This window comes from Ictidomys tridecemlineatus, chromosome 4 (assembly GCF_052094955.1).
Source record: "Ictidomys tridecemlineatus isolate mIctTri1 chromosome 4, mIctTri1.hap1, whole genome shotgun sequence".
Taxonomy (NCBI): Eukaryota; Metazoa; Chordata; class Mammalia; order Rodentia; family Sciuridae; genus Ictidomys; species Ictidomys tridecemlineatus.
In genome coordinates this window covers 80,738,334-80,751,010 of record NC_135480.1, presented here as the reverse complement: position 1 = coordinate 80,751,010, position 12,677 = coordinate 80,738,334, and the positions used below count along the sequence as shown (strand labels likewise).

At 40.3% G+C, this 12,677-nt stretch overlaps 1 protein-coding gene across 1 annotated transcript in view; it reads right to left on the bottom strand.

Annotated features, from left to right (window-relative positions):
• Piwil4 (piwi like RNA-mediated gene silencing 4) overlaps positions 1-11,999 on the bottom strand; it is a 46,118-nt gene extending 34,119 nt beyond the window's left edge. The window contains exons 1-5 of the mRNA XM_005337184.4: positions 11,760-11,999; positions 10,538-10,616; positions 7,818-7,949; positions 5,612-5,826; positions 1,298-1,419 (exon numbers count right to left, since the gene is read on the bottom strand). Coding sequence (XP_005337241.3) covers positions 1,298-1,419; positions 5,612-5,826; positions 7,818-7,949; positions 10,538-10,616; positions 11,760-11,858 — 647 coding nt within the window. The 5' untranslated portion in view covers positions 11,859-11,999. The remainder of the gene's footprint in view (positions 1-1,297; positions 1,420-5,611; positions 5,827-7,817; positions 7,950-10,537; positions 10,617-11,759) is intronic.
• Between the last annotated feature and the right edge of the window lie 678 nt (positions 12,000-12,677).

Sequence of the window (12,677 nt, the reverse complement as noted above, 5' to 3'; positions counted from 1 at the left end):
ATGTCTGAAGGCTCTTCTGGCCTGTTTCCCATTTTGAGAGGAGGCAGCCGCTTCTGCTGAGGCTGCTCAAGCTCCCCAGGTGCTGCCAAATACCTCTTCAGCAACAAGCCATGTTATTCCCGGAACCTGTCACATCACTGATATGAGGTTGTCAGTGTGTGAGAGAGATGTACAAGGTGTTGGGTCAGAATCCAAGTATTCCAACTCTTTGATCTGGGATGCCAAACACCACTGAGCCTTGGCCTCCTTACCTGAAAATGGGAATTGACGTAAGGGTACACCAGGGCCCTCCAGTGAGGATGGAGGAATAGAAAGCATAAGGGAAAAAGCTTTCTCACTGGAAAGAACCTTCCATTTGTCAGCTAGAGGGCACATGCCAGCTGGGCTTCTGAAGAACTGCTGTGTAGCAGTGTACCAAGGCCCAGCTATGACCGAAGGAGACTGCCCAAGACATCTGACTAGCATTAGGAAACAGTGCATCTGTGTGGGGGAAGTTCCTTTACGGGACCCTACTACTCAGCAAAACCCCAAACTTCCCTATTTTCATCCTTTCCAGAGGCTGCTATTGAACAAAGGGATGGCACCTAAGATTTCTGAATGGCTCATCTTAAAGTTCCACACTAGCAGAATGTAGAAGTGGCTCGTGTACTTTACAGAATCCACTTGTCCTATGGGAATTGTGCTGAAAATGTGGATTTAGGGGGTCCCATTCCATGAAATTCTGTTTACCAGGTCCAGCGAGGAGCCAGGAAATCTATACTTAACAAATTCCACTCTACACTCAAGATGACTTTGGAACACCTGATCCTTAGAACAGTCTGAAGAACAAAGAAAAAACCCCACTGTGGCCTTCCTTCTGGCCCCATGTGTACACACTGGAGCAAAAGCAGAAAGCAGAAAGCTTTTTAGATCCCACATCAACCAATGAAGAGTAAAATAGGACCTTAAGTAAGTCAAATATAGTGAACTTTTCAGTCAGGGGATCAGGAGTGGAAACAGGTTCAAGAAATAAAAGCAAAGGGCATCCTCCCTGCTGCCAATGAGATGGAAGTTACCCTCCAATTCTATATCTCAACCTGGACAATCCTGGATAATGGTGGCTATGCCAAGGGGAGGCTGTGATGACTGTATGGCACATGGCTGCTTGTGTACCTGAAAAGTATGTGAAGACCTGCCCTCAATAAGCACTGTAAGGGCACACACACACTGCCTACCATGTGGTTGACCATTTTAATCCCAGGCTCCATGCTGAAAGGTGCCATTAGCCCAGATTAAATTCACATTTCAAATGCCTTACTTCTTGAAGATGATATTGAAAACTTGGATGCACACAGGGGAGCTTGATGGCAGCTCCCTCATAAGAGTGACAGTCATCTTTACAGTTTCACCTCTTCGAGTTTCACTTGATAATTCTGTGACCTGAAAAAAGAGGTACTTAAAATGCACTCTATAGATTATCCCTAAGTGTGCAGAATGCAGATATGATAAAATCATCACAATTCAATATGCATTAACAAAAAGAAAAATGAAGGTGTTAGCTATGAGTAGTAATCTAATCATCACATTAAGTTTGAAGGGGTTTTTCTTTCCTACCCCCTGTGTCTTACTGATCCTAAGAAAGCAACACATCTTTCTGCTCTCCAAATTCTTGAAGGAGAGTCAAAGCCAGGCTCATGGCTCAAAGATTTGGTCCAAAAAGAATTCCACAAAAATTGGGTCTTGACCTTTACTGTGGGGAGGGGGGGGGGCGGAGATGGGTCGCAAATTACTTCAAGAGTCTGAAATAAGTTAGTTACATTCTCCCAAGAAAATTTCACATATGCAAGAGTCTACAATGCACCCAACTTTGGGAGGGTTCGTGTATGCCCAGAAGCAGCCTATTAGTGGACTGCCTTGCCTCTCCCAAGTTCATAGATTCCAGAACACAGTCTCTCACGAGTTTATTCCTAAAGCAAAAAAAAAAAAAAAAAAAAAAACCAAACAAAAGAAAGCAAAGCAGACATGGGAAGACAATAGGGAAAGTAAGGCTGAGGGCAGGAGAGAAAGTGGTGGAAGTCAGAACAGATAGAAAATCTGATTTTAAAAATTGTGGCAGGTCTGGAGAAATCCCCTGAGATCTTATGTAGCCTGAAATGGTGTTATAGCAATGTGATGAATGCCTGACTAGATTTCTATCACAGCTCCCCAACTAAACCGAAAGTTACTTCAACCAGACAGAACTCTGTGCAGGCTTATGAAATAAAAGAATTCACAAATCAGTCATTAAACATCAATCAGCCTTCAGGGATTTTTGAAAAGGGCAATGAATTAGACGTCAGCTAATTAGCAAACACTTACATATTTCTATATAAATGCTCTTTTCTACAGTTACAGTGTAGTTTAACCAATTTTAGGTTAAATGAAGGTCTGGAAGCAAAGAGAAATGGACCTTTCCCAGGGGATGGCATATTTCATTGAGATGATTTCTTGCCTCACATAAAATTGTACAGAGATCAGAACAGCTGCAGGAAGCGCTCATCAATATCAGGAAAAGTCTGGTAGGCAGGAGGAGTGTGCAGTTCTCAAAACACTGCAGGGACTTCAGGACAAAGGATTACAGACAACAAAGGATGTGGAGGTGAGGAGTTAAGGAGAGGTGGCAGCAGATGGTCTCAGGAACTGCAATTCCCAGCAGCCACTTAAGATCCAACTCCTCAGCCCCCTTGGCCCCTCCCTCACCAAACACCAACTGCTCCTTCACTTCCTACATCTGTTACTGGACCCACACCCTCCAGTCCCCAGACTGCTAACCTCAGAATGAACTTTTATCCTCCTCCTCCATCCACCACCTAATCAATTGGCCAGGCTTAGTGCATCTACGCCAGCAAGTCTCTAATCTATTTCAGCTGTGTCAATACCACTATTAACCACAGAGCTGAAGTGCACATGATGTGGAAACGGAAATACCATAATTCACTGCCTCTTATAGCTTGTGTGAACCTGGAGTAAGCAACTGTTTAAGAACTTTTCTCATCTCTTAAGCAGGAGTAAGCCTAACTTATGCCACAGGGTTGTAAAGACTAAATAGGATAATGCGCAGGTCTTATCATATTCTAAAATATGACCGTTCCTTCCTATCACTGCGTCTTTGCCCCTTTTCACTAGGAATGCCCTTCCTCATTGTCTACATCAATGATCCAACCCCTATCAAAGAATCTAAATAACTCTCACTAAAGTATCCTACGAGGAGTGAGCTTGCCTTTCATCAAGCTCTGTACATCAACCTTGGGGCAAGATACTGAACCTCTCAGGCTCCAGAATTGTTGAGAGGATTAAATGAAATCATGTTACTAAGAGTGAACAGTCCACAATTTCAATGAAGTCTGGTCGGCATAATAGCAGGAGTGGGGTAGCAGCTGCTGATTGAGAATAAGGTATAGATCTGCTCATCTCAAGAGAGGAGTGCTGGAGCTTATCTAAAAACAACCAAGCATAGTACTTAACACTTAGTAAATGTTAGCATAATCAAAATATTAATTAGTACTTAGAAACTTATTCTTCCTTGCACTGTATTTATTTGTAACTTTAGTAATAACTTAGAAATTTTTGAGAAATCAATGATAATACTACCAAACACAAAGTAGGCACTTCATAAATGTATGAGAGTGGCAAGCAGATATGACATGATAGCAACCCCATCAGTCGTGGCTGTAGGTGCACAGTGTGGGTCTGGAGAACACAGAAAGGCCAGATGGCAGCTGAGCAGGACTTTGAGAAAACTACACCATATGGGGATGCAGAGAGTGAATTTGTGGAGGGGCTCTTCAATGACACTACATACTAGGAAATGTGTGAGGAGTGGCAGAGATGCAGGGTTAAGCCTAAATCGATAGTAGGACCAGGAAAAGAAGTGAGAATCACAGCTTCATTGTTGGGACCCTTTTCACTGTCACTGGGTGGCAAATCATATGTTGATAAGGAACAAGAGGACACTCGACACACTGTTAAACCTGGCATCACCTGGGTCTGGATATGAAACAAACAGGCCTGATTTGTCACACATTATGTATTTAATCTTCTGTTTTGCCACTGGCCTCCTCCTTAGACTCCACCCCCACCAACAGAAATGTGTTTGACTCATATCACATGCTCATTTTGAATGAAAAATGAGCAGCACTAACTTAATCCTAGCACCTGCAGAGCAAAATTTGTCCATTTTGGTTAGGTACAATTAAAGCAAGCCAGATCATTCATGGTTCCTATAAAATAATGTTAACATACCTAAAACTCTAAGCTATTGCTAAAATGAATCTATGAGAGCAAGATGATCTTTAATAATAATACACATGAGGTATAAAATTTAATTATGAGAAACTGTATTAGCATGCTAACAACATCTGCTCATAGAACAAAGTATTGAAGGAACCAAACAATAAGGACTTATGGGGAGTAATAATGTTTCCGAATTTACAGATCCAGACTTCTTAAACTACTAGATTTAACTGTGTGGTATAGGCGGCTGGGGATAAAGCTCAGCTGGTAAAGTGCTTGCCTAGCATGCACAAGGCCTGGGTTCAATCCCCAGTACCACCAAAAAAAAAAAAAAAAGAAAAAAGTAACCGTATGATATAATTTTAAAGTCCCACCTCCAGACAAAATAATTACTCAAGTAACTCCTACAAATCTCAGGATCTCATAAAAGGGTAAAGAACCCAAGAATCTCAGAAGTGCATTTCTTAAGGAAACTCACAGATTTGCTTATTGGCTAGAAGTTTCAATGTATGCTATTAGCCCCATATGCTCAAAAAATTGAACTAAAGGATTAAACTTCGCTAGGCCCAGCAGTATAAAGCTTTAATTCCGTGTTCTGTTTTATCTCTACATATGAAAAACTGGGTTTTTTGGTAGCAATTTTTAAATATCATTTTAGAACAAAGCATATGATTAAAAGTCAATATCTTTCTTTTAGGATTGAAAGTGTTAAAAAATGGAGAAAAAATATGAAATATTCAACTGCCATTTCCAGTGGTCACATTTTTTAAATACTAAGAATTGAAAGCAATAACTCACATTTTGTATGATGGAGCAAGTCAGAAAAGAACTGATAGTGTTAGATTCAAAGACTGATGTGAAATTATTTGGGTACACAGGCACAACTGTGCAAGAATGAAAGCAAGAACAATAAATTTAAAGCTCTGAAGCCACAGGCTAGCTGGTGTTTCTTAAAATCTTGCTTGTTTTGGGAAAAGTTCTTCAAAGGATGCCTATTTCAAGGACACTTAGAGTTCTTTTTTTTTTTTTTAGAAGAGAAGAGAGAGAGAGAAAATTTTTTAATATTTATTTTTAGTTTTCGGTGAACACAACATCTTTATTTTATTTTATGTGGTGCTGAGGATCAAACCCAGCGCCCTGCGCATGACAGATGAGCGCGCTACCGCTTGAGCCACATCCCCAGCCCAAGAGTTCTTATTTTTTAAGATGCCACATCACCAGCTTCTTAATTGAAAATTCAGTTACCAATGACATTTTTACTAGTAAGTCTTTTTTGCTCTCAAGCAAGGGAACAGGAAACTAAGTACATACATGCACATGTAAACACACATAAATCATCACAAAAATAACCATACTATACCTTTTCTTCTAGCTTTTGTGAGAGGAAAAGGACAGTACCATCGAACGCTTTTGCTTTATTGGAAAGTATGCTTTGACTATAAAGCAAAGCAATCCTGAGCTTTCTAGATTCTAATTCTGGAATATATGTCACATGGTACTGGTATAGCTGCCAGTCCTGGGGCAAATCTAAATTAAAGAGATTTGTAACCAACATCACAGGTATTCCACTGGAACCTAGGGAAGACAAAAAACAATTCTTTCACCAAAAAAAAAAAAAAAAATCACTGTTAACATTAATCACATCATCTGAAAATTAGTTTGCATGTGCACAGTAGTTTCATAAAGCAAGGATTTTGTTTGATGACAAAAGATAAGCTCTAAAACTTGCAGCCTAATAACTGTGTTGGAATTTAGAGTGGATGGTGTGTGAAGCCGGCCTCAGAGGAAGTCAGGAGCAGACAATGACATTCATGACTTGAGAGAAGAGAAGCATCTGAATTTAACTACCCCACCTTCCTTCCGCCTGCCTTCCAGCTCTTATTCTCTGCAATTCAAATCGACTGGAGTAATATTCTCATATGCTGCTCTGCAATTATGCTGCTCTCATTTTCAAAGAAACTGTCTGGTTCTGGGCATGACTACAACCCCCAACCTCCGGGAAACCAGAGGATCAAAAGTTAACAATACTCCTAAAAATCCTGGAAAAATTCCATTAATGGTTAGACTGCTGTTCAAGTCCCAAAGAAGAGCCTTAGAGAGGGAGGGGAGTGTTGGAAGAGAGGAAGGAACTGTACCTTTCCTGTCCAAAAACAGACAGGATCTGAGGGGGGTGGGGTTCTCAGACACATGGAAGCCATGTGTGCTTCCAGGAATGTCATTCCCCTATAGGAATTTTTATTCACATCTGAAATGTCTATAGGACAAAATCAGGGATGGGAAGGGCACAGTTAATGCTCAGGCTGACTTATATTTCCCCAGGACAGAATCTAAGAGGATACTAAGGAGTTTCTTCTCAGCTCCTTATAGGGAATCACCCAGTGTTTGTCTTTTAGAAAAGAACAATATCAAATAGGCACTATTTTGCCTTTCTCATAGAGAAAGTGGAAACATGAGCCCCAAAGTGGTGAGGAAGAAAAGTTGTCATCTGTGCCTTAGCATTTCCTCATTCTGCGGTATATAACTGGTGGTAGCAAGGAGTCATTATGCTATTCTAGGTAAGGAAGGCTTTCTTTTGTTCACCCAGATCCTGAGGAAATGACAACATATTTTAGCTGCTCATATAAATGGACTAAAGAGATGTCAAACTAGAATGTCAGAGCTGGGAGACCTTTGAGATCATATACACCAGTGTTTACAGATAGCAGCTGGCCCTATTAGTGCTACGGTTATAAAACGTGAAGTAGATAATATGTTCAATGAAAAGATAAATTTGCCAGGCATGGTGGCACACACCTGTAATCCCAGCAGCTCAGGAGGCTGAGGCAGGAGGATTGCAAGTTTAATGCCAGCCTCAGCAAAAATGAGGTGCTAAGCAACTCAGTAAGATCCTATTTCTAAATAAAATACAAAAAAAAAAAAAGAAAAAAGACCAGAATTTAATAGAATGAACCAGAGTGCCTGGTGTAAAGTATGGATAAGCACTATTTCATGAAAGTTTTGTTTCCACTATGTGTGTTTTGTGTGTTTACTGGGTAATAATACATTTATTTCTCCATTAGCTACCTTGGTTTTATACAAAAGTTTGAAAAACATTGATCTGCATCAATAAGGAAGAAGCCACAAAACCATTTGAGAATCCAATGAAAATAACAGACCTATTTCCCAGAAAGCATATATGCCCACAATTGTGTGTGCAATTTCAGGGGGAGCCTGGAATCTGGGTAAAAAAAAAATAGCCCACATTGGCTTAAGTTCAAAACACTATTATTCCCCATACTGGAAAAGGGTTAAGAAAAAGAAGAAGCAGCATTTTCAGCCACAACTCAAGAATCAGGAGAATATCTTTTCCCAAAATGAGATCTGTTGTTGTGGAAAATATCATTTATATTAACTAAACAAAATTAAGGCTAAATATTGTAAAGCCTCTAGACTTGCCTTGAACACAGCAAACGTTCAGTTAGTATCTATTGAGTATATGAACTTATTTATTTTAGGTCAAGGGATAGAAATTCCTTAAGCAAGATTTGGTAATATTTGTACAAGTAAGCTTCATAAAGACTGGGTACCTGTTTTACAATCTTTCACATGTGCCAATTTCTCTCTGGTACAGATGCCCAGATCCATGAAGTTCTGTCTCATTTTCACATTTCTTTTCACAAAGGTACTTTCAACATCACCATGAGGTAAACCATTATTATCTAAAAAATGTAGAGAACACAGTAATATATTTCATTCTAATGATACTAGGTTTACTATATCAAAAATGCATCCACATTCAAAACTCAGATGTTTGTGGTTTTTAACAAAACTTGCCCACATTGCTGAAAACATGCATGACTATACAGAAGCCTTTAGCCTAAAAGTTAAAATCTGAAAAGAAAGCATGAAATATTTTTTTAGAAATAAGAGGCACTGAGTTAGTACTAGCACTTATAATATTGTAGACTTCCTCTCTGACTAAGGAGAAAACTTTATCTCCTTATGCCCTATCCCACACTTATTTGAAGATGGCAGCTCTCCTTTAGCTCCTGGGTAACACCCTGCAGAGCTACAGGCTAGGACTGCCCACACCAACTTCTGCACAGAAAGGGCTGAGCCTCTCACCTTTCCCAGTGAAAAGAAGAGAAACTTCCCAGAACACTGCAATTTGACTTTATTGTAGATCATTCCTCAAGAGAATGAAAGCCATGTTTTACCTTGGAGCCTATCATAATCAGTTTCTAGAAAATATGAAATTAAAATCTGTTTTGAAATGAATACTGTTTGAGTACAAAAGGTGCTGACTTTTTGGATGTGCCTTGGGAATTCTGGAGATGACTTTAAAATATCAAAATTGTCGGGCTGGGGCTGTAGCTCAGTGGCAGAGCACTTGCCTAGCAGGTGTGAGGCAGTGGGTTCAATCCTTAGCACCATATAAAAACAAATAAAATAAAACATCAAAAATACACGTTATCACTGAAAAGTAACAGGATTAATAGTCCTTAGGACTCTGACTTGACCCACCCTATGATATTCTCACTGTATGCAGTTCTCCCAAATGGCACTGCCACCAGCTCAAAACTGCTGTCCACACCTTCCTCAGTGCAGTCTGAGTCCCTCAGGAGAATCACAAAGTTCATTTAATTTTTTTAAATATCTATTACCCTCACTAGATTATCCATATCATTCATTGATCTTAGCTTCACAAGATGTTGAACCGTTTCTAAAACATCAAGGTACCATGAAATGGTGGTTTTCAGGGGCTAGGGGAAAAGAGGTTTGGGGATTTATTGTTTAATGTGTACAGAGTTTCAATTTTGCAAAATGAAAAAAAATTTTCTAGAGATGAATGATGAGGATGACTGCACAGCAATACCAACAGACTCAGTATCCTCAACTGTTCATTTAAAAGTAGGTAAAATGGTAAATATTATGTTATATGTATTTTACTACAATTTAAATAAACAAAAATTCAATATGCTCTCAAAGGATTAAAGGTTTTCATGACTTGCTATTCAGAAAAATGGGCAGCAGATGTGGACAGAAAATCCCAGGTTGGCGCACTATTTGAACAGTGGTGGTATGCTGGGCCTACTGCACTGCCACTCTGGGCAGGCCTTCTGGGCTCCTGCAGCACTATTCAGTTGTGTGAGTTCAGATCACACAGGGGATACTGAGCAGCACTGGAAAACTCAACCAAGAGCTAGAGAGCCAGTCAGGAAATGAATGAGGGACCAGACTCTCAAGAGTGTGGGGGAACCTAGACTTACACATTTGTTAGAAATCTATCACTTCACTCTGTGGTCAGAACAAAGGAGATGGCTAACAGGTTTGCATTGGGTTATGGGCTGAACTGTGTCCCCCACCAGATTTATATGCTGAAGTTCTAATCCCCAGTACTTCAGGATGTGACTGTATTTGGGGATAGGATTTTTAAAGAGAGGGTCAAATTAAAGTGAGGTCATTAAGGTCCAATAATGACTGATGTCATAAGAGAAAAAATTAGGATACAGAAATGCAGAGAGGAAACATGTGAGTCTAGGAAGGTGGTCATCTACAAGTCAAGGAGAGAGGCCTGAGAAGAAACCAACTGTGCCAACACCTTTATCTCAAATGTCAAACCTCCAGAATTATGAAAAAATAAATTTCTGTTGTTAAAGCTAATTAATCTGTGTGACTTTGTTATAGCAGCCCAAACAAACTAACACATCAGGCACACCAACTGGCACTGTGTGGCTACTTGGAGTAGCATGTGGACAAGTATACTGAGACCACATCTGACTTTGCAGAGAAGACAACTACCACCAAGCAGTGACATCTAACACAGGTGGGGAGGGAGGAGGCCAACCATGGGAGGCATACTACTGACTTTCTACCATCTCTGTAAGGTGACAGCATTGGCATTTATAAACCATAGGATTTTGTGTAAGGGGAGGCAGGGGCATGCTGGGGACTGAACCCAGGGCCTTGGACATTCTAGGCAGGTGCTCTACCACTGAGACATATTCTCAGCCTCTATATACCATAAGAATTTTTATAATATTTTTTTCAAAATTCTTCTATGAACAGAAAGAATCAGAAAACTGGCTTCTTCGTGTCTGTGGATTCTCATCTACCAAGCACTTTCAGAAAATTTAGCAGCAGACTCTGCCTTAGGGAGTCCCAAAGGAATCTGATAAGGGAATCACTCAAGAAAAGAAGAACAGGATGCTCAAGAAGCCAGCCTGCTGCTATGAGGCCTGGTGGAGTCAGTCTTCTTTCATGTGAGTTGCCTGGAACTAAGTGGAACAAACTAAGTTGTACCTACCTTGCTGTGGAATCCTGCTTGGTCCCAGGAAGCCGCTGCTAGAGGCCACGTTATTGTCTCTAAAATCAGCTGGTGTGGGCTATGTGGGCAAAAACATTTTTTTTCAGATTTAAGTCACAAACCAAAGGTTTCACAAAATAAGAACAGTATCATGTCATAAGGCATTAGATTAGCATGATCTAGGAAAAACAAAAATGTTAACAGGTAAATCCCTTGAGAGATGAGAAGAGAGTGCCCATTGTAGACAAAGGATAGGATGAGTGTCAGTTTTCCCTGCTCATCAAACTTATTTTAATACCAGGGACAGCATAAGACCGTGGAGGTATAAAGAAGCAGAGATGTGATCTTTCCACTCAGGAAGCTATTCAGAAGGAACATGGCACAGACATGCACAGGCTGCAAGCTGACATGGTCCATGGGCATGAAAATATATTGAGCTCAGAGGACATGATGCACCAGCCCAGAGGGTGACTCCCTCTAAGTAAGTGGCCCCAAATTAGTTCTCAAAACAATTAGGGAGAGAACACTAACATTTTCCTTTATCACAGAAACTACTTCTCTTTGTTCCATAAGTTACTAGATCTTGGCCTACTAAAAACTGAGGAAAGTAACAAGGAGATCACTTCATGAAAATAAAGGTGTAATAACCACAGATTACTCAATTGAGTACTTTTGGCCTAATTGAGTACTCAATTGAGTACTTTTGGCCTAAGTCAAAAACGTTGCTTCTAATACTAACACACAGTCATTAACATCACTCAAAAGTTGTTTATCTGTAGGTCAATTCCATCTAGTTGTCTAAGTCCAGCCAAGGATTCCTACTAGAAGTGAAGGCCCAAGCAACAGTAGCTGAATCTAAACCACACTTGCACTTGAGATTACTTATTTTATATACCAATTGGCAATTGTATTAGATGATATGCCATTCAGTGGTCTGAGTGTATATCAGTTTTTTCCAGGCAATTTAAAAACAAATCAAGTAATTAAGATCTAGAAAGTAGACAGCACTGACACTCTTGCCTCCTTTTCATAGCTAATGAACCTACATTAGTATCATTCTTAGGTAAGACCCCTTAAAATAAAAATTGTGAGAAACCACAGAAAGGCTCAAAGTGAAGAGGAAAAGCTGTAACCCAGATAAGATAAACACAAGAGGAAACCACTGTCCAGCTAGAGTCAGCCAGGAGAGAGAGAAACGAGGCCAGCCCTGGTTTCTACATACCAGTGGCGAGGCCGGTGCCCGCCCCACCTCGGTGGCACTCGGTCCGTGAGTGATGCCTCGAGCCCTCACGCGCGCTCGTCCATTCATGTTCCCCAGCATCCCGAGTGGCTTCTGGAACTGCAGTCTCAACCACAGCACTCTGACTTGGGTTTACAGAGGGCAAGGCCACGTGCACAGGGCCTGGGAAAAAAACAGAGATCGTCGCGTGAGCGGAGAGCGCAGGGGTCCCTGGATGGGGCACTGGCACGTGAGCGGCCTGGCGGGGCGGGACCCAGGCGTGGCTTTTGCTTTGACCCGCCCCTCACACAGCAAATTAGGCGTTGTCCAACTTTTGGGGTTTCCAAGTATTAACGTGTGTGAGGTAATGGCGTTAAACTTCTTTTTTTTTTTTTTTTCCAGTCTGATTTTCTACTCTCCAGGGTGGTAAGCACCTCTCTAGGTGTGTGATAGTTTTGGAGTTTTCTACTGTTAAGAATTGCCTGTTTATATCAGTTGCCTATTTCTAAAGTCATGTTTCTCATCTTTTTCTTTGTGATTTAGAGGAAGCCTTTTTCCCCCCAATATTACAAACAGCTCTAGTACTTATGACCTATTAATTTTGATTATGAAGTGTTTTATGTAACTAAAATTCTTAATTTTGATGCATTTGCAGCAGCTTTTAAAATGTTATGCTTTGTGTCTTTGGGTTTTTGTATTTTTTTAAGAAATTTTCCCTGCCCTAGGTTCAAAAAAACATTATATGACATTACATTATATTAAACTTGTAAATTTACTACACACATTAAACATCCTCTGTCCTTCAAGAGTTTACATGCACAAACACAAATATGATTCTACATAGTGCAAAGTAGGGATCCAACTTTATCTCCATATACTAGGCCATTTTAACTTCATCAATTAAACAAGTCATGCTTTCTC